We start from the raw sequence: 26,285 nt of genomic DNA, 5'->3' as shown, positions 1-26,285 counted from the left end.
TCCCATGCTTGAGTTTGAAGAATGAGGAACCAAAAAAAAAAAAAAACAAGGAAAGACTCCAATTGTGCAGCAGCAGGCCAACAGTAGCCTAATGGTTAGTGCCTGGTGAAAAACAGACTCTCTGGGATGCCCTGATCCCTGCCTGCCACGGTCTTAACTGCATGCCTACATCTTGTCCTCATTACACTACTCTTTGGTGCCAATTATAGTTGACAAACTGGTCCTGCTGCAGCCGCAGTACAGCCCTGTTAGGGTCCTTAGCCTGCGTGTCTGATTAGCTGCCTGATCTGCCATGGGCCCATCCTCCTTAATTACAACAGTCTGCTATTTACGGGACATTATCAGCTGGAGGAAAATAATAACAGGCACAACAAGGAGAAGGAGGGAGAAGAACAAGGACATAGGCAAAGAGGCCATTAACAGATGGAGAATGGGAGAGCTAAAAGCAAGAAGAAAAACTTGATGTAATGAAAACAAACCGTGAGACAGTCAACTGGGTATTCATTTAGCATTATTAATTTTTAATCAATAGGTATCAAAATGATGTGATCATTTTTTGTTATCATTTTACATAATTCAGCTGACCTAATGGATGATCCCAAGCTAGCAGTAACTGAAAATGGCAACAAACTGTTACTGAGGTTTTTATTCATATCATATGTGAAGAGCTTTGTCTGACGTAATATATAACAAACAGATCAATGCATTTAACATTAATGATGTTAAAAGAATTCAAACCTGATGACCCCTGGTTACATCACTGTGGATGTGAACCATAGGATGCAATGAAAATCCAACCAAGCAGACACTCAGTTTACAGTGTAATGTGAACACCTTCCCTTGGATGATCTGCCTCGAAGTTAATCAACCAGGCATGTAGTTACTGCATACACTGCAACACATCAGGTACACCACAATTTAAGTAGCCGAATAAACCACAATAAATTTTGTGTGGTCTTGGCTGTTGATGCTGTTTTACCAAGCAATCTGTGGTAGGTAAAACACACACTTATGCAATTACTCCTCAAGCCCTGCTAATATGCATGAGCACAACTCTTTAAATGGTGGCTAGCCTTCAACAACAGCCTCCCTTAGCATTACAAGACTAAAACAAACCCCAGGCATCCATAGTCAATAAATCTTAGGCTCTGACATGCCAGTTTCCGCAGCATTTATCCGACACCCAAGCTCAGAGGAAGGTCAACAGCAGTGATAATAGAAAGAGATGCTAAATAGAAGCAGGAGATGCAGAACGCAAATACTCATCAACTCATCACTGCATCAAGGCAATGTTTTACGATCCGTTGCAAAGCCCACATATACAGACTGAGGGATGAGCTTTCCCTGTCTCTGTGATGCACAACATGCCTGATAGTGGTGGTGGAGCAGAGGGCCAAACAATTGGGATAAGTAGCCCATCTGATGACATCTGTCTTCTCACACTTGATTGATTTTTGAGCCCCCCACCCCAAGCCTCAATTCATCACACACGCACGCGCACGCACACACACACACACACACACACACACACACACACACACACACACACACACACACACACACACAAACAAACATTCTCTATCTCTCTCGACCATCAGCAGACCTCACAGAACCAGCATTCTGCATTTTAGAGTCTCAATTCTGCCCAAGCCACAACCACCAACCTCCCCTTCCTCCAGGATATTCCTCTGGGGAGGACAGGACTTTGAAATCCAATTAAGAAATTAACTTCCTCCATCGTTTTGGCAATCATTTTAATTTCCCTACGGGGCTGTGGATTCTGCATGCTGGAAACTGTGAGGAGTGGTGGTCTTAGGGAAAATGCTGGATTCAGGACATCATGGTGAACCACTCTGGGCTGGGAAATTAAATGTAGAGAAGAGTCAACAAATCTTCCAAGAGTTAATTTAAAATCCTTTTAAGCACATGTAATTCAGGCAAAATCCTGTTTGTTTTGTAGAATACAGGGGTGAGATAACAGATCTAACATAGGCTGCCCCCAGTATCACAGCAATTTATGCCCTTAATTATCAATTTTCCGGAGCTGATCAGATTAAATCATATTACTACTCCAAGATTACATGTGATCAGTTCTGTGGGTTTAGTTTCTAGATAAAGAATGTACGCTGAGTTAGCAGACTTAAAATTAATTTCACATCCATACAATTTGGAATTTATATTCATTATATAGTTATATGCCTATGACAAATGTATTTCATGTCAGTCTTGTGTTGCTCATAGTCATGCCAAAGACTTCATTGATGCAACGTCGCCGCTCAGTGGCGTCTTTATTGTATCACACCGTGGTGACTTAGCCATTAGCCGGTTAGTGTCTTATGCTACGTGGAGTCTCACTACACCTGAAATCTCAGTCCTCGTTTAACTTACATGTCGTTTCCCTTAACTGAAAAAAAAATTCATGTGTTACGTTAATTTACACACACACATACACACACACACACACACACACTGCTACAAGCTCAGTGGTAGCAAGCTACCATTGCCTCCTACTTGTGGACAAAAATGTCCTCATACACTTATAAACTCACCGTGTACAAACATATCTTTTTTTTTTAACACTTAACACCGATAAACTGCCAGTCAGAACATCATCCAGTCTGCTTAGAAACAGCAGCGTCTAACTTAACGGTAACAGTTTTTGTGTAACTAGCTTAACAGCTAGCTTATTCACACACCTCTTTCGTTGTAGCAGTGCTTTCAATGCCGAGTAAACCATACAGGTCAATTTGTAGGATATCCTTGGCCTTTCCGGACATGTCTGCCGATAAAACAGCTACAGTACTAACACAGAATAATAACTAAAGTAAACGCAATGTTAACGTTTGGCTAGTTCAACTGTTTGTTGTTGTTGCAGGCAGCATGAGTTTGACGTCTTCGACATGACGTGTCAGATGTGCACTGCAACCTGGGAAATGAAGTTTTTGTTCTCTTCAGGTTTCTTTTAGAAAGAGTTTCAGTGTTTTACTATAGCATTTATATCTAAAAGTTGGTTTCATAAGTTTTAAACTTTTAAATATTTTTAACATCTTTGAGTGGAGCTAACCCGTCAAGTTGTTGTTGTCGTTGTTGTTGTTGTTGTTGTTGTTGTTGTTGTTGTTGTTGTTGTTGTTGTTGTTGTTGCTGCTGTTTTTATTTTTCATATACATATTTTATTATCCAGTCTTTCTATTGTCTATTTTCATTGACTTTATATTTATCCTTTTTTTATTGTAAAGCACTTTGACCTACATCCTTCATATGAAAAGCGCTCTATAACTAAAGATTATTATTATTATTATTATTATTATTATTATTATTAAATCCAAATGTAAAAAAATAAATGTTTTTATAACAGATACTGAACCAGTGCCTCTATTTTACAATAGACCATGTCATATAGTTGTTGTTACACTGTATATTGATATTGATATTGGTTGAGAAATACAGAAATATGATTGATTTTTTTTATTGGATTTATTTAGTTTCAATCAATCAGTTATCTTTTTAACAACAATAAAGTGTAGCGGTGGGAGGGGGAAGGGGGTAAGGGTTAGGGTTAAGGAATGGATGGGGGGATGAGGGGAGAGAAAGAGGGTGGATAGATGGGGCGGGTGGGAACATGTGGAGAAAAGAGAAGATAGTGGGGGTTGGGGAGATAGAAGGAAGGTTGAGGGGTAAGTTAAGGAGGGATTGGAGTGAGGCAGACAGAGGAAGGGGTGGGGGGTGGATTTTACATTTTGTTCACCACTGAACACCATTTTTTCTCAATAAAAAGTTATTGAAGAGGTCAAATAAAACTCGCTAATATTCTTGCTAATGGCCAGTTAGAAAATGTGTTAGTTTGTCAAGTTTGCTAAGTCGCTAATGGGACAATAACTTTACACTGGTTATTCAAAAGATGAATTTGAGTTTCTGTCTTGTGCTTCTCTGCAAACCAATGTTCTTTTGTGGAGCAATGTTCCTCTATTTTAGACTCTCTGGCTCTCCTTCCCTTAAAAATGTCAACAATTCATAATAGTTACTGTTCTCATTATATGCTTGGTTATTTACCTAATCATCTGGTTAAATAACCAAGCATATTCCAGCTTCCTTTAGATTAAACAGCAAATTGCTACTGGAATTAATCAAACCACAATTTTTCCCCCACAGAATCCAGGACAGGTGAGTTCAAGGATTTTCTTGGGTTTCTGAAGGAATTAAGATTTGTAAGTATAAAGTGAATCAACCCCTTCTCCCTGCAGCAAGTGTAGCAGATCAGTACAAAGTTGTCACTTCTGTATTCCGCAGAGAGGAGGAAATGATCAAGTTGTAAAGTATCTTAAGAATAATGTCATATATAATTGTTTAGCTATAGACAGGTTGTCTAATTTGGACTGATTTATATCTGAGGGGAAGTACACTCCATCTTTGCACCCTGATGAAATCTTCAAAAAATTATGTTTTTAACAGTGAATTGCATTTTCTGCACATGAACAATTTTTCCATGCAATGGGGCATTTCATGGAAAATTCCACAATTTCATAATTGTGGCCCATAGACAGCCTTTATTATACCTTCCAGAATTCTGCAATCACAGGGACTTACCAAAGAGATAAGGGCACCCACAGGAAAACAGTTCATGAATTTCTCAATCATAGCATGACGTGTTAGTAGGGTGTTGACACAGCATGTCTCACTGACTGGTCCTACAAGTGCCGTGCGTGATGGATTTAATAGCATCTTTCAGGATAAAATCAAGCTCAATAAGACAACATGGACACAAATAGTTGCTCTGGCTCTTGGAATTTGTGTTATGAATGGTGAGGGTCAAACTGTAGGAAGAGAAGAAGTGTTGCTTAAAGAAATTGATTGAAAAATTCTTCTGGAGAATGAACACGCCTTGCGAGCTAAGGAAAACCTAAGGGTGAGAAGCTCATGGAAGAACTGAAAATGGTGAATTCAAAGTTCAGAGCTCTGTGGCTTTATAGAGTTGTTAGAGAGGACAGAGGATACGGTGATGAATTTACAGGCAGACTGGATAGGTTTTCACTTGAAATACGTTCTGCAGAAGGAACAACCTTCACCAGGCAAAAGAAAAATGTCAGGGAAGACTGAGATGAATGAGGGCGAAGATCTGGAGAGGATCACATGTGATGAAATGCTCCATTACGCAATAGAGTTGTTAGAGAGGGCACAAGAGATGCTGTTGCTTTTCCGGGAGGGCTGGGTAAGCCCTCAGAAAAACTACAAGGAGGGGAAAGGATTCCTGCAGTGTGAGGAGAAGATCCAACCCCACCTAAAGAAAAACCTGGGAGTCGGGTGGAGGCCTGCCAGATCACAGAAGGACAGAGTTCCCAGGATCATGCTCAGCTCACCAAGGAACTAGAGAAGTTAATCATAGACAAGGAAATGCTTCGTGAGACAAAGGAGTTGTTGAGGGCACATGATAGGGCTTGCATTTAGATGCAGACAAGATATAAGTTAAGCAAAACAAAGAGGAGGTGAAAAAAAACTCCTGGATTGTGAGAAAGAGCCCAACAATGCCCAATGCCCTTGAAGTGAAAATCCAACACCAGAAATAAATTCCAGAGAGGCAGATGGAGGAGGCCCGCCAGACCACAGGAAGACAGATCAGCCAGGACTATGAGGACAAAATAAAAGCCGAAAGGAACCACACTGACGTGGCTGCTCTGCAAGAAGAAAACCCCAAACAGAAGACAGCACAAGTCTGGAGGACAAGGAGGTCAAGAAGGAGGAGGTGGAGAAAGTGAAATTTTCTGTTTGCACTGTAAGAAATAATAAAGATATCTAACTCTACATGAAGAAGTGTAAACTTTTTACAGCATCATAATACTGTTGTTTTTTATGCTGGTCTGGGAACGTGTCAGGATCCCTCAGGAGGAGCTGGAAAATGCTGGGAAAAGGGTTTATAAAGAAAAGGAAAGGGAGTATGTACTGTATATAACTCTGTACGGTGTCCTTGAGTGCCAAGAAAGGCACCTTTAAATAAAATGTATTATTATTATTATTATTATTATATACAGTAGCTTAAGGACATTGGCCTTCATTATGTTTTCCCAAAACATATGCACATTAGATAACACATTTACTAAGGCTCCCTCAAATCTGCATATTAAAGCATTGTGACATTCACCGTTGGCGGATCAGATTGTTGTAATGAGTAGAGAGTGATCTCTGTTGGACAAATTATGTAACAGACACATATTCTCTAAAATAAATTACCTAAGGGTCTCTCCAGCATTTACGTTCTGCATGTAATTATTGCACTTCTGCAACACACAAACACCCATACTTATGTAGGTGTGATAAGCCAATATCATCTTAAACTATAAGTGTGCCAGTGGGAAGGAAATATTACAGCAGTTTACATCTTTTGTTTTTATTTTTGGGCAGCAGGGCTCAACCTTTGTTTACATTTGAGCTATGGTTTAGCCTGCTTAAGTCTTTGGTTTGCCTTCATTAAACTTGCAGACACCTCGTAACAATTGTAAAACGTAAACAGAAAATGCAGCGCTACTCCTTAGACATTTTCATCCTTGAGCATTTCATCTCATTAAATGCTGATTAAGGCTCTCTAGACCAGGTTGAGGCTGTTGGCCAGTCTGGTGCACAAACTGGGGTGTGTAGTCTGTTGAAGGGTCTATTTTAGGCAGTAGTAATACTTCAGCTCAATACTATAGTAATATTGCTTTGATTTGAAGAAAGGATCAAAAATCAAAATTAAAATTAAAGTCAGTTATTCTGATCAGAGCATCTTTCTCCGCCGCTGTTATCTCCACACAACAGTGGTATACAGCCAGTCAGCCAAGCCAAGCATTTCAACATCTTGTATTACATGGAAGTTTTCATTTGTTTTTGATAAAATAATTGCTGCAGCCTGTCTAGTGATGGCGAAACTAGATCATGCTCTGACATGTCAAGGAACAGCTAGTACATTTCAAGGATATGAAAAAGCCACGTTATTTCTTAACAGTTTGGAAATATGATAACTCCTTCACCTGTTCAAAAAGATTAGCTTCTTTGAGAATGATCATCATGAGGATCTGCCTCCTAAAGAGTGCTTTGTTCAGCCCATAATGTCACTTGTAATGACCTTTCTATCCTTCCAGGATTACTATGACAAACACAGTGGAACTAAATCCTGTAAACACTGGCACAAGACACACCCTATGGACACCAATGTGGTAGAAGGTTTTGCAGCAGGACCAGTGGGATAAGGGTCAGTTTCTGCCTAAAATCATGGCCAAAAATCCCATGTTGTGTTTACATGTACAGTATTTAGAACAATAAATGGAAATGGGACAACAATGTTGACTTTGACGATTAAGAGATTGATTCCAGCTGATGTGTGTGTGTGATCCTGCTCAACAAGCTCAGCTAGATGATTGTGGCCTATTCATAATGAGTTCATATTTGCTCAGTAGCTTTCGTTGCTCAGTTTAAACAACACAGTTACATGTGTAATGATGATTTTAAATGTGACAGGCTGCATATTGTCTGTTAGCCTGCACATCCTTTGTAGCTGTTACTTGAGTACCCATGCTGCTGATTCTCAGTGGTCTTCCTGAGAGAAGCTCCATTTTCCTCTAAATGCGCAAAACAGTTCGGTCATCATAGTGATGACACTTAGGCACAGGGGACTTAAAGCAGTGCAACAATACAATTACTGCTTAGCTACCTTTGTTCTTTGGCAGTGAAATTCCAGCAAGCTAACTAGCTTCAAGCCACATGCTGCTACAACACAGTACTACAAATTCTTATCTCTAACGAGATATCGATCTGTCTGATTCATTTACTAAATTAAAAAGTGTGTTGAAGATTTGTGCATACGTCAAACTTTGATAAAAGAAATTCAAAAAATGCTAAAACTAGTAAAAGCCACAATAACCACACATTTCCTGTCGCTTCATCCCAACTTGCTTATCTCCACAGTCCTTATGGAGAAATGCAAACAGGCTCAAAGCAGATATGAGTTTCATGAACTTTGTATTCTTTCAGCCATTTCAGTTACTGGAACATTTGGTTCATTAAGGGACATTAACTAATGAGTGAATTATTTTTTCAAAGCTCTGTTGGGTGTGTATGGGCTACAAGGTGGCTTATGCGTCTTTATCTCCATCTTTTATGAATAAAGTTGTGGATCAGATGAGCTTTGTGTAAGATTTTACATTTCTAAACCCTGAAGCTATGCAAACAAATCATAGAGGAAAGACTACGTTTATATCTAGCTGTTTCCAGATCATATCTGAACCCCCCGAATTCTGATCTGAAACATTGACAGCACAATTTGGGTTTAAAAGTAAAAGCAAAAGTAATGTGTGTAATTCCACTGGGAAACACTGGCTTCTAACTAAAAGTCTAACATGATGCATAAAACGTTGAAGCATGAAGGCTCTTCGAGGAAGTCAGAACTACAGGATACACATCCTGAGGGCTGGACGTTAGCCTATGTCTGCAGTTATCTGATGAAGCCACATTAACTCAAGAGTATGATAGCATTGTACTAGCATTGTTACTGTGACTGGAAACTTGAACAGTCAAGAGTCCTCCACTAACTTGGAGAATCGGGGGAACCCAGTTATTTTCCCTCCAGCAGCGACTCGCCCGCCTGAGGTCAGATCCAGCTGATGGGATGGGGAGTGTGGGAGGAGGGCCCAACCACTGGCTGAATTCAGCATCACAAACAGCTTCAAGCTACACAACAACAGGTACATTAAGACCGGAAATAGGGCAGTTCTGCTTTCAAAATAAATGTTGACAATTGAAACCCCTGTGTGTGTGTGTGTGTGTGTGTGTGTGTGTGTGTGTGTGTGTGTGTGTGTGTGTGTGTGTGTGTGTGTTTGATATGTATGTCATGAAAAGTATTTGGATAACTCAAATATGATTGAAGTTATTGCACCAGCAGTTTTAGTTTAAAGGTCTGTTGAAATCCTACAGTTGCAGTTTACCTGACACTGTTACAGTTTTGTCAGATGTGGCCAAGTGAATGTGGACAGGCATCTTTTATTTAGCCTACTATTCAGGTTTTTGGAGCATTTTCTGTTGGTACTTAATTTATAATCATTTTGAGTATGTATGTATGTATGCATGTAATGTAATATGTTAAACAGGCGTTGTTGGTTAATTCAGCCGTACTGTCAGAGGCTAATGTGTGGCTAAGGCAATATTCTAGGTCATTGTTAGCTAGCTTCTGTTGTGCTAATTTGTAGCTAATTTGAGCTTTGTTGCGGTAGCTATTTCATTTTTCTTGTGAACTTGTGTTTATATGTTTATTTGATTAAGTAGTGCGTTGTTAGTCCTAAAGGCACTGGTGTTCTTTAACTCGTGGTAATATAAGAACTACTTTGTTTTCTTTTTTTAACAAGTTAGCTAAATCCAGGTTTCTTCATAACTTTGGTCTATGTGTTAGATATTGTTTCGTTTTTGAGTTGCAACCATGATCCTCCTATTCAGTTTGTTTTTCGGCTGTATTTACAGTTAAAGAACAAACAGGAAAAACCTCCGAAGGCCAAATCCTGTCTTGATCCCATATTGGAAATGTAAAACGTACGCATATATTTTATTCTGAAAGGTTTGACCGGATGTTTTAGCTCAGTATGCTGCACGTTTGGCAGTTTCTCTCAAGTGAATGAAAGCTCAGGGGCCGTGGCAATTTGAAAGCAGTGCCATCCCGATATCATACAGCAGTTTGACCTGCCACAATTTTCACAGGTTCCCGTTTCATCTTTCGTTGACAGAATAAAATGTCTTCTCCATGACTGCGAAGCGCTCCCGCACCTGAAACACACCAGAGGACACGAATCTGCAAGTGTATATTTATGGAATAAAACCAGGTAAGGTCTCACACTCTGCAGATAGGTGTTCTTAAACGATGCAACAGTGTGTTAAGATGTGACCTGTGCGGATGCGATGGTCATTAGCGTTATTGTTTTTTTTGTTTTTTTCCTGTCTTCCACTCGTCCAGTTACGTCCCTTGATATGTGGGGGGAATCGCAGCGCAAAGTAACGATGTTGCACCGTTAAATGTCGCTATTTCATGTCCTTCTCACTCACAGTGTGCTGATACATCATGCAGACTGGCAAACTGACAACAGTATCCTGGTGCCACAGTCTTGTGGTTCTATTAAGGAGGTGGTAATTTGTTCTTGCTTTGGACAGAATGAAGAGAAGAAGGCAGTGATGGAAAAAAAAAAAAAAAACACACACACACACACACACACACACACACACACACTTGAACTGAGGATTGCAGTTTAAAGGCTGTTTGGACCATATGGGCGGTCACTTGTGTTTTGTGAAATCAGTTTAATAATTGCTGAACAAATCCTCAGACAGTCTGGGAATAACGGAAACTAAACAACCACACTAGACCACTCCAAAATGTGTTTGTAGACTTTGAAGGCATGTCGGTTACTCCCTTAAATAGCAGAGAGGGGAGGATACTGGTTAAATGAGTACCAGATGTTCTTTGTGGGTATAATCATTCTGCAAGTACTGTAAAGGGTTTTATGGTGTGGATAAAGCTTGAATTTTTTTTTTTTTTAATTACTCAATCCCCAAGGAACATATAATTCGTATGTTAACATATGTTAAAGGTGTATCAACACAGTTATCAAGTCAGTGCTCATAGGTTAAAATCTAATGTCACAATAAGTATCCTTATCTCATATCTTCTTGTTAAACCTGGTATATCAGTGGAGGAGGAGGTGGAGGAAAACAAAATGACTTGAAAAATGTGTAAACTGAGATTCAATGAATTTCCAGTTAGTTTATTTACTCTTTTATTATTGCTGACATACACGGCACATTTGTAGAGGAAGTGCATGTATTCCCCTGCATAAGCTTTGCATATGTGTCGGAGGAAATAAATCAGTGGAGATGTTCCTGCGTGTTCCTTAGTGTTGAGGCAGTACAGTAGCAGTGGGCTGATGTGTGGGCGGCTTAACCAGAGGACTGACTGAGTAGGTTTGTCCTGTGTGCAGTGAATCAGCCTGCTATTAGTGGTACATGTGGGAGCTCTGGCAGACGAGGTCGGCAAATGACAGTTGCTTATATTTGAGGAGTGCACAAAGGAAAATGCAAATGTTGTTTTTCCTATTACTGCTGATCTTCGATGTTTGAAATGTAAGCCAGATGTTTGTTTATGAACAATATGTCCTCCTACTTGGGGTCAAAACCGTGATCTTGAGGAATGAAACTGAAATTTCAAAAGAGGAACATGAGTGGTCACACCAGCATGTTTATCTCGTGCCAAGTTTCCTGTCCCAGGAAAGTCCTTTCCTTCCCTCTGAAAAAGTTACTGTCTGTCCAATGGGGAGTACAGCTCACATGACACACACACACACACACACACACACACACACACACACACACACACACACACACACACACACACACCAGCTTCTTTTAAGAGTTAGTCATAACTATTACTTTGCAGGAAAGTGCTCAATGAACCACAGTAACCTAATTCCTCGGGAAAATTCCTCAGATTACAAGAATCAACTCTCAACTTTTGTTCCCTGCACACACTGAACATGACAGTACAATGTACTCCTGAATGTGTCTCATTGACTGTGGGCCGTAACGCTCAGCAGGCCTAAAGGGGGCAGGGAGCGTCCCCATCCATTTTGTGGCTAATGAACACAGCTCTTTGAAGAGTACTGAGAAGGCCTATTGTAGAAACCCCATTGTCTGACTGCTTGCTGCCACGGTAACACTCTCACACTGGTAGCTGGACTAAAATGCTGCAGTCAGAGCTAAGGAATGATTTGCCAGAATATGGAGAAAGAAAAAGTCTTGTTTTACTATCACTCTACTGAGTTAATAGTCCAATTTGTCAAATTCTTCACAAGTCATTACTTCTGTTCCCTGCAAATTACCTTTAGAAAAGAGAGAGATACAAGCCATTTGCAAACAGCTTCTGACCATGTTTTTAGATTACAGAGCTCCTAACATGTAGAGTAGGGTAAGGTAGAGCTCTACACCGTCTGAATGCTAAAGGTTATACAGTAATCCCTTCCAGTGTGGCTCTCTGAACGAGCTCTCTGCAGAGCATTGTGTTTGTTCCTGCTCATCACTCAATGCCGCATCTGTATACCTTATCCTTGCCAAGTGTGAAATCAACAACAGGAGACAGAGGAAGCACTCACACTGTTCATTTAAGCCGGACCACCTAATATCACAACTGCGGTACAGAGAGAAGGTATTTTTAGCCTTTTAGAGAAAGTTTTCCCCTTTTTTGGTCCGAACCTTATCCTGTTGATTTTATTAGAGTGTGGGAATGTGCTTGTACTTGTTAAATACAAAGTAGTGGAATATTTTTTAGAAGCTTTGGGGTTAGGCAGGTTGGTACAGGAGGGGGCCGTGCTCTGGGGATATGCCAGAAAAAGGGCACTTGTGGGATCAATGTGTGCATTCATGTCGATGCGAAACATCTTGCCATGATGTTTGTGAAACGTTTTTTCTCTACAGTCATTTCTATGTATTCACATTGCCTTATGAACATGCACGTTGTCTAGTGTTTATATCCCAGTAATGAGCATGAGATGCGTTTATTTATGTGGTAAATTATGATACACACAGTCCAGACAACACAGAGTCTGGCTTTGTGCAGAGTTTTGATGAGCTGACGGTGAGCCTCTCTTCTCTTTCAAGCAGGATTAAGTTGGAATGTTTGGCAGTGCTGGTGATGACTGTACTGCTGACATATCTTTTACTCAGCCACAAACTGCAGAGCTATCGCTTCCTATTCTGTTTTCCTTTCTGATAAGGCGTTGTTATGGCGTGCTTCCTGTGCTATGGATAGCAATGACGACACTGTATGCTGGACAAAAACCACTAGTTATCGGTGCAAACAGACACCATCTGCAGAAAAAAAACTAGCACAATTTCTTTTTGTGGATAATGGTTTCTAGAAAATGTCTTTTTTCATCTGCACCAACAACACTGTTTCCCTCTGTCCTCCACAGTCCTACCACCCATCATGTCAGGGAAGTCAGACATGAAAAAGAAGTGGGCGGCGGTCAGGGATCGCCTGGGCTCCTCGCAGGACTCCGATACCCCGCAGGAGGCCAACCTGGAGAGTGCTGATCCAGAGCTGTGCATCAGACTGCTGCAAGTTCCCACCGTAGTCAACTACTCTGGGCTGAAGCGACGCCTGGAAGGCAGCGACCAGACATGGATGGTCCAGTTCTTGGAGCTAAGTGGGCTGGATCTGCTCCTGGAGGCCCTGGACCGGCTCTCGGGGCGCGGGTGCTCTCGCATTGCCGATGCTCTTCTGCAGCTCACCTGCGTCAATTGCGTCCGGGCTGTCATGAACTCCGCAGCGGGGATCCACTTCATTATAGAGAACGAGGGATACATTCGGAAGCTTTCACAAGGTTGACTACACTTGCATCAGCCTTTTCATCTCGTGAAACATTGTCACACACTGCGCATTTTCCTGCATGAAATGTTCATCTAATTTAGGATCAGATTACAGATTAGCCTTTCCTATGAAAATAAATGTTCCAGTGGAGTAGATAATTTGGTCAAGATATTTAAACCATCCCATTAATTAAAGTAGAAAATATAAAAATATATATTTACAGACCTGAGGCACCACTTGCTTCTCATGTATCATTATTTAACATTTGTAGTATTATGTTAAGTTGGTCACTTCATTCAATGGTGACTCATTCTGCTGAGCTGAATTTCCCCGTCATGTGCTCAGCTTTTCATACAGGGATGAATCATTGAGGGCTGCTTCGGGAGAGCCCTAAAAATGTTGTGTCACAGTGTGTTGTGAATATTGGATTTCCCCACCCTCAAACAAACACACACACACACACACACACACACACACACACACACACACACACACAGTACATGTTTATCTCCGGTACAACACCACATCTGCAGAGGGCAAAGTTCAAGATGACTTGAGGCAGTGAAACAAAGCATCCCACTTGTGTCTAGACAGGGGAGGTCAGAGAGAGAGAGAGAGTGATAGAGAAAGGTTTGCTTTAAAAGAATGATATGGGAAATATGAGTATTCTACCTGTATTGATGTGTGCGATCATGACGCTCCGCAGCCTTGGACACTTCCAACACCATGGTGAAGAAGCAGGTGTTTGACCTACTTGCAGCCCTCAGCATGTTCTCTACAGATGGACACTGCCTGGCTCTGGATGCCCTAGACCATTACAAGGCAAGTAGTGAAATTTAAGTCATTTTTTGAAAAGTTAGGTTGCTGTAGGATCTACCACACATGATCTTAGATCATCAGTCTAAATAATAAAGCCTGTAACAGTGCCCTCTAGTGGCAGGTTGTGTGTACAAGCATTATAATCATTGCAGAACAGTCCTCCTCAATGATTCAGAGTTGATTACCTACACTGACCTTTTTTTTCCCCTTCAGGGCTTGAAGATGCAGCAGTATCGCTTCAGTGTGATCATGAACGAATTGCAGGCGACAGATAACGTCCCTTACATGGTCACACTCCTCAGTGTCATCAATGCCCTGATCTTCGGGACAGACGACCTCAGGCAGAGAGATAAGATGAGAAAGGAGTTTATCGGTGAGTTCTCTGTTCAGCTGCCATTTCAAAATTAATCAGGAGTCTGGAGTCACATCATGAGCAAGGTCACACTGTGGTCAATTGTCACCACAACAGTGTCTCCCCTCTGCGCTGAAAGTGAATGTGGAGGGGAAAGCAGGCCATCAGCAGGAGCTCTATTACAAATATCTCTGTCACTGGGTCTGTCTAAGAATAGGTCTAATGGCCTCCTTATCACTGTGACAAAATGCTGGAGAACTAAGCAAACCTCAAGAGTAGACAGCATTGTGTACCTATGCATTTTACAACATAACTAGTGACTACTGAAAGTGTAAAGAAAATGTCATCACTCCTACACTGATTAGATCACACTTTGGTGATATGCCGTCTGAATGAAACTCACTAACCATCCATCCATCTGTGTTTTCTACAGCAGATAACCAGTATGTACTAGGAAAAAAACAGTATTAACTTTGGACTGGTTGTATCACCCAGATTTGAACCAAGCACCTTTACCCTATGAGGCACAAGTGTTAACCACTGAGCGACCACGCTGCCTGCAGAGCGCCACACTTGAGACAGTTTGACAAATACAGTTCATGATCTTCGCAGCTATATAAACCCTCCTACATTCACTAAAACACCACCCACCACCTTGGATCAATTAGCTATCTGATTGGCCACTCCTCTTTTGTGATTGCTCACCTGTGACCTCCTGCCAATTCCTTACACCTAACTATTTGCCACTGTGAAGACATGTGTGACCCTTTTTAGGATAAACTTTCTTAAAAATTGATAATTAAGTGTTGTCATACTCAGATCTGTGTTTTATTGGTGTCTTGCAGGGCTTCAGTTACTTGATATTCTACCAAAGTTAAGGTGAGCCTTCCTTCTGTTGTTCACATTTCATTTTGTCTGAATGTTTAAAGCAGATTTTATGTAACAAATTAAATAAATATTGACTTGCTGTCATTAATGTGTCCATTAATGACAGCAATTTGTGCAAAGGTTGTCATTGCGTTTTCTTTTTTTCCCCAAATGAAAACGGCATTTAAATGTGTTGATGTGTCCCCATCAGTGATCTGTGTGTGTGTGTGTGTGTGTGTGTGTGTGTGTGTGTGTGTGTGTGTGTGTGTGTGTGTGGTGTGCAGGGAGCAGGAGGATGAAGACTTGATTATTCAATGTGAAGCTTTTGAAGAGGCAATGGCTGAAGATGAGGAGGAGCTGCTGCGTTTGTATGGGGGCATTGACATGAGTAATCACCTGGAGGTCTTCACTACACTCTTCAACAAGGTGAGAACTGACCGTCTGACTGGCTTCATCATCTCCTGTGAAGAACTAAGATGGTCCAGTAAGAGAGAGATTGGAGATTGAATGAATGAACATTTTGTTACAGATGTCCCACAATGAAGAAAAATATCTTTTTATTATCTGGATTAACTTTTTGTGGCTCTGGCTCATTATTTGACTTGGGTATGTAAACATGACACACCCTCCTGATTTGCACAAATGCGTGTGTCCACGTGTGTGCAGGTGAGCAGCTCTCCAGCCTCTCTCCAGCTGCTGTCCATCCTGCAGACACTGTTGGTGCTGGGGCCGAGCCGCTCTGATATCTGGCTGGCTCTGGAGGCCATCGCTAACAGAGCCATACTGCTGGCCCAGGACTGTGAGTCAGCACTGAAGCAACAAAACATTCACTACAGGTCAACTCTCTGAAGAGGCTAATGGCTAGATAATGGCCTCCTCAGTGATTAATGTGTGGCTGCTGTTTGTAGCTGGTGACAGTACGGCTGAAAGCATTTGTTTTAGTGAGACAAGTCGTTTCAGATGTGGTTCATCAGTGTGTGTGTGTGTCTCTCTGTGTCTGTGTGTGTCTGTGTGTGTCTGTGTGTTTGGATTTGTGCTCCAGCTCAGATGGAGTCCTGTGAGAAGATCATGCAGCGGCTGATGTTTTCCAAAGGCAAGAGCTGTGAAGGTCAGCATGAAGTGGACGGGCAGGTGGTCGGAGTGGACAAGGCTGTGCAGACGGATCTGGACACAGACAAGCCGGACAAAGGCACAACATCCCCTCAGAAGCCACTCTGTGCTGCTGCTCCTCCACCTCCACCCCCGCCACCTCCTCTACCCCCTGGCATGACTGGACCCCTGCTCCAACCTTCTAACCAATGTCCGCCCCCACCGCCACCTCCTCCACCACCACCGCTACCTGGAGGGCTTGGCGGACCTCCACCACCACCTCCTCCTCCTCCCTTACCAGGCATTCCCCCTCCGCCACCACTACCCTGCGGTCCAGGCATACCGCCTCCACCTCCTCCGCCATTCCTACCAGGGATGGGCGGCGGACCCCCACCACCACCTCCCTTACCCGGCATGCCACCTCCACCTCCTCTTGTCCCGGGCATGATAATGGCTCAGAGTAGCTACTCCCTGGGGTGCAGCGCACCCAAAAAGGGAAACCGATGTCCCACCCTGAGGATGAAAAAGCTCAACTGGCAGAAACTCCGTGCTGTTACTGGTGAGTTGATAAAACATTCTTGTGAAGGCTTGAATCATTTTTACAATCTGCCCTTGGTTCCCTCCATCTGTCATATCAATCCATCAAAACAGTATTCACCCCTTCAGGACATTTTATTTGTTTAAATAGAACATTATTATGGAAAGACCTCGGCAGTGGGGACATGTGCACACAAATGGCTCTCCATCTGAAAGGTCAACAGACCAATAGTTCATAATTTGGTGTTTAAGTTTAATGTGGATGTCGCGCATGATCCCCCTGAGCCTGAGTTTCAGCCATGGTGGGTTGTTGATACAAAACGGAACCACATGAGCTCATGACAGGTTACTTTCTCTCCTCCACACACACGCAGATGGTCACTCCATGTGGGCCTCGGTTCAGAAAGAGCCGCCTCCTCGGGAGCCGGACTACAGCAGTATTGAGCAGCTGTTCTGTCTCCCGGTGACCGAGCACAAAGACAAGGGGGCAGCTGCTCCTGTCAAGAAGGAGCCTAAAGAGGTGTGCTTGGTCAACACTCGACACTGCTCCTCAGAGCTGTAGCGCCCAGAACAAACACACCCGATTATCAAAGCTGGATAATCAATATGCCTCTCTACCTCCTCCCCCTTTTTTTCAACAGATTACATTCATTGATCCAAAGAAAAACTTGAATTTGAACATATTTCTAAAGCAGTTCAAATGGTGAGATATTACCCATTATTTTCACATCTGTTTTTATATATTTATATATATATATATATTATTTTTTGGGGGGGGGCTCTTTTACAACTAAATATTTTACATTTTCTGTCCAGCAAAAATGAAGACTTTGTAGCCATGATTCAGAACGGGGACCGGTCTAGGTTTGATGTAGAGGTGCTAAAACAGCTTCTAAAGCTTCTACCAGAGAAGCACGAGGTGCGTGGTAACACCTCTGCATACTCCAACTATAAAAATTGATGCACACTTGAAAATAACATTGCATGTCTGAGTCACTGTCTTGTGCCCATAGATTGAAAATTTGAAGTCCTTCCAAGGAGAAAAAGACAAGTTGGCAAACGTTGACCGCTTCTACACCTCCCTCCTCACTGTGCCATGGTAACTTTCATCTCCAGTTCTTGTTGATGAATTATGTGCGTGCTGTGTACGTGATATTCTCAATATCCCATATCCCAGTGCTGCCATAATTGGCTCCGTGCTCACTTTGCTCTTGTTCGCTTGTCTCTTGCTCGCAGTTACCAGTTGAGGATTGAGTGCATGTTGTTGTGCGAGGAGACTTCATCAGTGCTGGACATGCTCAAACCTAAAGTCAAGCTGGTGGAGGAGGCCTGCCAGTGTAAGTAAACCAAAGGTCTTCAGCTGTGTTTTGCTGAAATAACAAATGGTATTTATAAATGACTCATTTCCAGTAGAATTAACCAGAAATAACTGTTTTTCGCAGCTCTCAAAGTGAGCACACTCATGCCCAATTTCTGCAGGCTCATCCTTAACGTTGGAAATTTCCTCAACTATGTAAGAACCGCAGAGATCCTCTCATTTATATTTTACCCGATCTGACATTTAGACAGAGCTTGCATGTTTAATCATCGGTCTACTTCCAGGGAAGTCACACAGGGAACGCAGAGGGGTTCAAGATCAGCTCTCTGCTCAAGCTCACAGAGACCAAGGCCAACAAGAGCCGCATAACGCTTCTTCATCACATCTTGGAGGTACACAAACTGGTTCACAGCTGCCGTAACTGCCCCCCCCCCCCGTCTCAGCCAATAACCTGTTTAATTACTCCACTGTGTGGCTTATTTTCCAAAGGAGGCAGAGGCAAACCACCCGGAGCTGTTGGCACTGCCAGACGATATCGAGATCTGTCAAAAAGCAGCAGGGTACAGAAACCTTTCACGTGTACTCCAGCTCATGTTCTCCATGACCTTTTTAACAGACATGTAACAAAAGGTTTAACACTTTGTCCTCAGAGTTAATCTGGACTCTGTTCAGTCAGAAGCCAGTGCCTTACTGAAACGACTGAATGAGACTGCCAAGAAGGTGTCCAACTCCGTGGAGGAGGTGAAGGAGCAATACGCAAAAGTTCTGGATGTAAGATGATGATCTGTGCTTTCTCTACAAATAGAATCTAAAAAAAAAAGTTGAAAATGTTTTGGGCAACTGGATCAACATCCTAAATGCCTCTTTTTTTCCCCCGTTTTTCGTTGTTCCAGGGAAGTCGAGAGGCATGTCAAGCTTTAAGTGAAAGGTTCACTGAGATCGATAAGCAGAAGAGTGAGCTGGCTGTCTACTTATGCGAGGATGCGAACAAGCTGTCGCTTGAGGAACTCTTTGGAACCATGAGGACTTTTCGAGAACTTTTCATCAAGGCACTGAAGGTCAGGGGAGATACTTTGTTGCTGTTACGCCCCATCCTCTTGCGTATGGGGGTGCTGTTGTCTTTGGATCATGGGTATCGATATACTGTGAGAAACTCGAAAATGTTGATATATTTCTGCCCCAAATGCTACAAAAACAGATTGCTATGTACATTTTGTACTTGGCAGTGAGTGACATCCTTTCTTTCATGATAACAGGAAAACAAAACCAGAAAAGAGCAGGCGGCCAAGGCTGAGAAGAGAAAGCAGCAGCTGGCAGAGGAAGAGTCCAAGAGACAGAAGGGAGAGAATGGAAAAATAAGTAAGAGAGAGAACGACCTTCGTTTCTTTCACTGCAGTAGAAAATCCCTCACCAAGGTGACATTTGAATAGCAATAGAGTTTGGGTTTGAATTTTTACACCTCTTTTTCCAGTTAGGAAAGGCGTCTTGCCGCCAAACGACGACTGCATCATCGACCACCTCCTGGCAGATATCAGGAAAGGTTTCAGCCTAAGAAAGACCAGGCCAAGGTGCGATTCGGAAAGCCTCCCTTCTAGTGAAATGCGTAGCGATACCTGCCCACCTGGTAAGGACAAGAGGCTGTGGCCCCCATCCGCAGTTCCCAGCTCCGCTCCTGAGCCACTTAACTGCGAGCCACAAAACAGCCTCGCTGCTTTATCTAGGGCTCGTTTTTATATGTGCTTTAACACCAACCACATCTTGCTATTTTGGCTCCATCGCTTTGCTGCTTTGTCGAGCGACCTTAGCCTTCGTTTTCATGCAGAGCCTTTTACTGTCATGCATTCCGGCTCACTCCAAAAACACCATCCCATTTCAAAAATAGTAATTGTCTTAATGTATGCCTTCCATGCCTCTACTATCTGCTTCTCCCCCTCAGGATCAAGTGTGAAGCCTGCCGACGAAGAAGCCGCAGAAATAGCCACCATTTCCGCTCCCACCAAATCCCAGACAGAGGGTCACCAGGCCAGCACAGGCGAGGTGAACGGTTTCATCAGCCCATCAGAAGGGACTCCGCCAGCGCCGCAGAGTGCCGTGCCAGACGGACCAGCTGCAGCTCCCAACACATTCCCAGGGGAGCCAGCCGTGACGACACAGGCACCCCTGGAAAGACCTGTGTCGCTGCAGAAGGGTCAACACCCGGAGAACCCATCCCTAGATATGACACGACCTCTGCCTCAGGTTGAAGGGGAACAGCAACCATCTCTCACCACAAACGGCTTCTCATTAGATTCAACTGAGACCAGCGTCCTCAGTCCATCCTCGCTCTCAGATTCGGACCTTTTAGACGCGGTGTTAGACAGCACTTCCAGCCTGCTACCTGAGAAGCCGAACCATGAGCAACCAGCAGACATTAGTGTGAATGTTCAGATCAAGGAGTGTCCTTTACCTAAGACAGACACGAATGTGACACAGAGTAGTGAAAGCAATATAATGGGAGATGGGAAAGGTAAAACTAGTAATAAAATAACCCATTTAACAGAGACTGTAGGACGAGAGAAGGGCGGAGAAGAGCGAGAATCCATTAGTACAAAAACGCACACCCGAGATGAGGTTGTGAGTCACAAGTATTCGGACCCTAAAAGCAATGTGACCGCTCTCAGTGAGGACATTGAGGGGTGTGACGTCCCGGATGGACAGGAACCAGAGGATCTGCCATCAGTATCTGAAGAAATGCCTCCATCCCTAAAGCCCGAACCAAAGAAACAGCAGAGCCTCTTTAAACGAAACAAAAAGAAGAGTAACCAAGGTAATCTATTCATCAACTTCAATAAACACCATGTTTGGAATGCTAGCCTCTTGACGTGTCTTAAAGGGAAATCCTTATTTGTTTTGTTTTTACTGCATTTTGCATTTTATATTTTATATATGGGCTATTTTAGTATATGTTCCTAAAGGGATTTGCATGATTACATGCATTTTATTAAAGAGTATGGTTGCAGTGTGTAGCACTTGATTTGCAGATTTTAATACTGAATGGACTGAAATCTATGGCCAGTTTTGTTTGAATGCTCTGTTCTTCCGTTTTGACTCTCTGACACACAAGGTAACAGTGGGAAAGGACACACTAAACATAAAAAAGGCTGTGTGTTGCAGTGAGGTAGGTCAAATCGGTGGGATGGCAAACTGTAAGCAGGACCATCATCCTAATGAACTCAATCACCGTCGAAACTTTGTCTCAAATAACACTTCATTTGTTGATCTAACTGGGATCTAGATGTCATATGTCTGTGTTGTCCAGCTTTTTAACACTCGCTCCCTTTTTTAACCCTTTAACTCAGTGGTTGTCAAGCCAAAAAATCTTAACAGTATTTGCCCTAATGCACGTGTCTTAAGGTGATTCTAATGTCTATTCAACCTGGGGACAAATACTCTAAAAATACTACTATATATAGCATTTAATGGGTACAGTTAACATCAGTGTTCTGTTCTCAAGCAGCCTTGCAGTTTGTGACGTCATCGTGAAGTCATCGTGGACTGAGTTATCTCATGAAAGCTGTCACTTTTGTGTCTTCTCCTTCCATATTTTCTTGTCCATTCCCTAAATCTTCAACTGGGCCTGTTTTTTGTTTTTTTAATTGTTTAACAACACACTTGTGTGCTTCCTGTGAAGTGTGCTTTATTAATCTGACTTTGATGAAAGATACATATGCTGTAAATGTATTAAAAATGTTTTTATATCTAAAAAGAACAATTTAAAGCAGATGTAGTCATGTTTGCACGCCAAAGTATCGTGTGAATACATTTCTCTGCCTTTGAGTTTTATATCTAGCTCTAAATATAATGATTTTAAAGATATTAAAGTATTTTATTTTCATATATTTTGATTCTATCCATTCATTTTAGCCTTTGTTTCCCTAGGTGACCGAAAAAGGAGATCAAGAGGAAAAAGAAAATCTTAACTTCACAGAGGAGTTCTGAACTGGAAGGACTACAGTGTATTTTATTTTGTGAGACTACATGAATATTGACTCCTTCAGGAGGATGCAGAAGTCTTCCTTTTGCAATGATTTGTTTTTCCAGACCAAGAAGAGGTAATGCATCTAAAAGGCTGGGACCTTCACAGCATGGATGTAAACATGTCACTTTATGTAAATGAATTGTAGTCTTTGTGTATATGAGTGCTTTTGATTCAGAACTGTTCAAAAAAGTAGAGAATATGCTTTGTATGTTTTTTTTTTTGTATAATTGTTGTAATATGCATTGGATGTGTTTTAAGCTTTATTTACCTTTCAGCACCTTTGGAAAGGAAGATGCAGTGTTTGGTGCAAGATATTTAATGTAACACATCTAATATTGAAGTTGCTTTGAATAATGTCTTAATTTCTTTATATATTATTCAGATAATCTCTAACAGGAAATATAAGGACAGCATATAATGGATTGTAACTTTTAATGTTAAGTCAATTTTAATAAAAGTAAATTTACTGTTCAGTTGTTCTTATCAACCTGTTCAGACAGATGGCGGTAATGGGGCAACAAATTCAATTAGAAAAGCCTTATTGTGCAGGCTACACACTGTGAAAGTTACAACAGGCTTTTTAATAGGTGTATCTACACGCATGCAACCCGGTTACTGTTGTGTGACGCCTGTATTTTCCGTAGCCTTAGAGACAAGCAGCCCGAGCACAGCGACGCACTCCTGCGCGCGTGTGTGTGTGTGTGTGTGTGTGTGTGTGTGGATGAGCATGAGCGCGTCTGGCTCTGACATCATCGGCTATGAAGTTACAGATATGGCAATGCCACTCTTGGAGACGGTTTAGTCTTCTTGAGGCGGACAGACTAGAGCCAGCACCATCATGTCGCTAACCTGGTCGGCGAAAGACCACAAAAACACGAGTCAACCCGCCGCGACCGGGCAGAAGCGATCGCGCAACGACGTGGGGAACAAAGTGACGGTGGTGCTCGGCGCGCAGTGGGGAGATGAGGGCAAAGGAAAAGTCGTGGACTTATTGGCGACCGAGGCTGACGTTGTCTGCAGGTGTCAGGTAAATGTTGGGATTCGTCGATTTCAGCCAAGCGTCCACAGGGGCGTGTCCTTGGATTAATGGTGAATGCCTTTTTCTTTTTCTTTTTTTTACATATGAATTCTTACCCTTTACAGTGGAAGCTATCAGTGTAGTGGCGGCCTGGTGGAGAGCAACAGGTGCCCAGAGTGAAAACACTTGAGAAAACAAACTTGCATGTGCGGCCCTATTAGCTTGGAAACCTTTTTGACTATTTCTATAAGCCATATTGACCGTTGATTCAAATGATGGATTAGATGAACTGTCGTTCAATCCACATTTGAAAACGTTTTGCAGATACTTTTTTGCAGATAGTTTTAGTGTTAACAAGTACAACTGGCAAGCTTGAATTCTCTGTTAATTCTCATGCAAACTTCTGAAGCTGGTGTAAAGTTGCTTTGCCTGCCTGATCACAAAATTTAATTTGAGATTTGCATTAAATTCACAATAAAAACAACCCCAGACAGTTCAGGGTCCGCCCACTTGCAACAGAAACATAACACTCGGGTCAGAAATCAGAGGTCACTCCAGCATGGGAACGGACACTCAGTGAAACCTGCCAACAGTTGCTGTGTTGTACTTACTCTACTGACAGGACTGGCACCCTGTGTTCTGGGGGCTTGAGAGCCCCACCCACCGGGTTGGAGCGAGGTCACATTCTCAGGGTGGCTTGATACGTGAGAAGGCCAGGTCTTAGAGTGGAGGGTCCACCAGCGCCAGCTAAGTCTGTTAAAATAGGTGCTGGAAAAGCTTGGTGAATTGGGAAGAGGGTGGCTTATCACCGTCTCACGAAAATAAGACGAGACATGTGCATGTGGCTGAATCCACTCAGGTGGTCCTGGGTGTTAACATCATGCTGTATTTGGTTATATTGTCACCAAAACACTGACTGTACCAGATGGTCATAGTGTGTGCACTGCTTTGGTTTACAGGGAGGCAACAACGCAGGACACACGGTGGTAGTGGATGGCAAGGAGTACGACTTCCACCTTCTCCCAAGTGGAATCATCAACCCCAAAAGCATATCACTCATTGGTAAAGGCTTCAATCTTTACTCTTTATAGAGAGAACATCATAAAAGTATTACTCTTAGTCTACTGTCAACTCTTCCTTTGCTCTTGTAGGTAATGGAGTGGTCATACATCTACCTGGCCTGTTTGAGGAAGGCGACAAAAATGAAAAGAAAGGTATTTTAAGGAAATAATACACTTTACATGTAATGCACTAATGTAACATTAGATTAGTGCGCACTCACATAGATGTGATTTCTGTTCTCTGACCAGGTCTGAAAGGCTGGGAGAAGAGACTCATTGTCTCTGACAGAGCTCACCTTGGTATGTACAGTTTATGCACTTGTTTATAGAGGTTTGCTTGATTCAAATATGCACAGTCTGTTTAAATCAGATACTGTTAAGTGTGCGAAGGTTGGGTTTTATTGATTTGTTTGCTGTCTCTCTGCAGTGTTTGATTTCCACCAGGTTGTCGATGGCTTACAGGAAACTGAAAGACAAGCACAAGAAGGAAAGAAGTAAGAGTAGGGAAGGCAGCGATAGCGGTGGAGGGCTCAGAATGAGCCAGATCGTCCACAATTTTGCCAAAAGATAAGAAATACACAAAATATTACAAATCAGTAATCCCCCTGTTTTATATTGACAGCATTGGAACAACCAAGAAGGGCATTGGACCTGCATATTCTAGCAAAGCATCTCGCACTGGCCTACGTGTATGTGACCTCCTGGGCGACTTTAAGGACTTCTCTACCAAGTAGGAATGAGAGGAAAATGGCAAATAAGGTTAAACTAATGCCATGCAGGTTTGTGAAAGGAGTCATGACTTTCTTGTCTTCCAGATTCAAGAACCTTGTCCACCAGTACCAGTCCATGTATCCAGCATTGACGGTCGACGTCGATGACCAACTGAAAAAACTCAAGGTAGAGACTGATAATTGAGGGATGATTTATCGTCATCGTTCCTCCAACAACAAAACAGAAAAAAATCTCTGCTTTCGTGTTTCTTGCAGGAATACGCTGAGAGATTGCGGCCGATGGTGAGAGATGGGGTCTATTACATGTACGAAGCTCTTCATGGATCTCCAAAGAAAATTCTGGTTGAAGGGGCCAATGCTGCTCTGCTTGACATTGACTTTGGTAGGGTCAGCATCAACAAAACGGTTTTGGATATAATTTTATTTGTGACTTTTCGAAACATGCATGTGCTTTTGTGGATCTGGGAAGGAGTCTGTGCTATAATAACATTATTTTTTTCTCTTTAGGCACTTATCCTTTTGTGACATCATCAAACTGCACTGTGGGCGGGGCATGCACAGGTCTCGGCATCCCTCCTCTGAATATTGGTGATGTGTTTGGTGTAGCAAAGGCCTACACCACGAGGGTGGGAATCGGAGCGTTCCCCACAGAACAACTCAATGTAAGTGCTAGATGTTACTTGAGTAAATTACTGGGAGTATTAAAGCGTGCAAGCCACATGTTGTCACATGACTTATTTGCTTCACTGGTGGTGGAAGCAGAGACACAAGGCTTGTTATGTAACTCTCTGACACTGAGCTTGACACGTACAGTTTGTTTGTGATAATGAAGCTGACACACAGACAGCAGGGCTGGCGGAGGAGAGGGGAGGGTTTGTGTTTGCTGGCCGAGTGCAGCTGTCAAATTTTGTGAGAGACGGGCTCAAACACTCTTTACCTCTTGTGCAGGTCACATGTTCACAGGGATAAATTTAGGGCCAGAGCCCGGGTTCAGGATATATTTACTGTGTGTGCAGGGGTTATGTTACTTGTCACAGGAACTGACCATAGGGACATAGGCATTTATCTCCCAGCCAATGTGATGTTTTATTGTACTTAACTCTTTCCAT

General features: G+C 42.4%; 3 protein-coding genes across 8 annotated transcripts in view; 2 read left to right on the top strand and 1 right to left on the bottom strand.

Annotated features, from left to right (window-relative positions):
* dnajc17 (DnaJ (Hsp40) homolog, subfamily C, member 17) overlaps positions 1 to 2,904 on the bottom strand; it is a 31,904-nt gene extending 29,000 nt beyond the window's left edge. Inside the window, exon 1 of the mRNA XM_023430969.2 lies at positions 2,697 to 2,904. Within this exon, the coding sequence (XP_023286737.1) occupies positions 2,697 to 2,777 (81 nt within the window). The 5' untranslated portion in view covers positions 2,778 to 2,904. The remainder of the gene's footprint in view (positions 1 to 2,696) is intronic.
* A 5,664-nt stretch (positions 2,905 to 8,568) lies between these two features.
* Positions 8,569 to 22,839, top strand: LOC111673266 (inverted formin 2). 6 transcript variants are annotated; one of them, XM_023430980.2, is made up of 23 exons: positions 9,648 to 9,833; positions 12,969 to 13,379; positions 14,073 to 14,188; positions 14,399 to 14,558; positions 15,383 to 15,416; positions 15,689 to 15,830; positions 16,071 to 16,203; positions 16,447 to 17,052; positions 17,405 to 17,550; positions 17,672 to 17,733; positions 17,847 to 17,949; positions 18,044 to 18,129; positions 18,267 to 18,367; positions 18,473 to 18,543; positions 18,633 to 18,740; positions 18,838 to 18,908; positions 18,999 to 19,119; positions 19,242 to 19,406; positions 19,605 to 19,707; positions 19,820 to 19,972; positions 20,285 to 21,154; positions 21,452 to 21,505; positions 22,267 to 22,839. In XM_023430980.2, the coding sequence occupies exons 2-22, from the start codon at positions 12,983 to 12,985 to the stop codon at positions 21,502 to 21,504; spliced, it is 3,801 nt and encodes a 1,266-aa protein (XP_023286748.1). In that variant the 5' UTR covers positions 9,648 to 9,833; positions 12,969 to 12,982; the 3' UTR covers position 21,505; positions 22,267 to 22,839. The 6 variants fall into 6 exon arrangements, 5 of the variants coding, with proteins under 5 accessions (XP_087025917.1, XP_023286749.1, XP_087025916.1 ...); XM_087169791.1 differs by adding an exon at positions 8,569 to 8,708 and having other exon boundaries at positions 9,738 to 9,833; positions 20,285 to 22,839; XR_015436133.1 differs by having other exon boundaries at positions 9,647 to 9,833; positions 20,285 to 21,505.
* Positions 22,840 to 23,080: 241 nt separating this feature from the next.
* Positions 23,081 to 26,015, top strand: adss1 (adenylosuccinate synthase 1). The gene is made up of 9 exons (XM_023430959.2): positions 23,081 to 23,393; positions 24,344 to 24,446; positions 24,536 to 24,598; positions 24,695 to 24,745; positions 24,873 to 24,939; positions 25,068 to 25,175; positions 25,261 to 25,342; positions 25,432 to 25,558; positions 25,684 to 26,015. Exons 1-9 carry the CDS (start codon positions 23,205 to 23,207, stop codon positions 25,998 to 26,000), a joined length of 1,107 nt encoding a protein of 368 aa, XP_023286727.1. The 5' UTR covers positions 23,081 to 23,204; the 3' UTR covers positions 26,001 to 26,015.
* Positions 26,016 to 26,285: the final 270 nt, after the last annotated feature.

Source organism: Seriola lalandi, unplaced genomic scaffold (assembly GCF_002814215.2).
Source record: "Seriola lalandi dorsalis isolate HSWRI2012SDOR001 ecotype SW California unplaced genomic scaffold, Sedor1 jcf7180002054915, whole genome shotgun sequence".
In the NCBI taxonomy this organism is placed as follows: Eukaryota; Metazoa; Chordata; class Actinopteri; order Carangiformes; family Carangidae; genus Seriola; species Seriola lalandi.
This window is presented reverse-complemented; position numbering and strand designations above follow the sequence as displayed.

What these genes read in the sequence shown, in the direction of transcription:
- adss1 (XM_023430959.2), top strand. Translation starts at nt 23,205, where the DNA reads ATGTCGCTAACCTGGTCGGCGAAAGACCACAAAAACACGAGTCAACCC. An exon ending in CTCTGACAGAGCTCACCTTG is followed by an intron (nt 24,746 to 24,872) that starts GTATGTACAGTT and finishes GTCTCTCTGCAG; the next exon opens with TGTTTGATTTCCACCAGGTT. An exon ending in TTTAAGGACTTCTCTACCAA is followed by an intron (nt 25,176 to 25,260) that starts GTAGGAATGAGA and finishes CTTGTCTTCCAG; the next exon opens with ATTCAAGAACCTTGTCCACC.
- LOC111673266 (XM_087169791.1), top strand. Translation starts at nt 12,983, where the DNA reads ATGTCAGGGAAGTCAGACATGAAAAAGAAGTGGGCGGCGGTCAGGGAT. An exon ending in GATATTCTACCAAAGTTAAG is followed by an intron (nt 15,417 to 15,688) that starts GTGAGCCTTCCT and finishes TGTGGTGTGCAG; the next exon opens with GGAGCAGGAGGATGAAGACT. An exon ending in ATCTGTCAAAAAGCAGCAGG is followed by an intron (nt 18,909 to 18,998) that starts GTACAGAAACCT and finishes CTTTGTCCTCAG; the next exon opens with AGTTAATCTGGACTCTGTTC.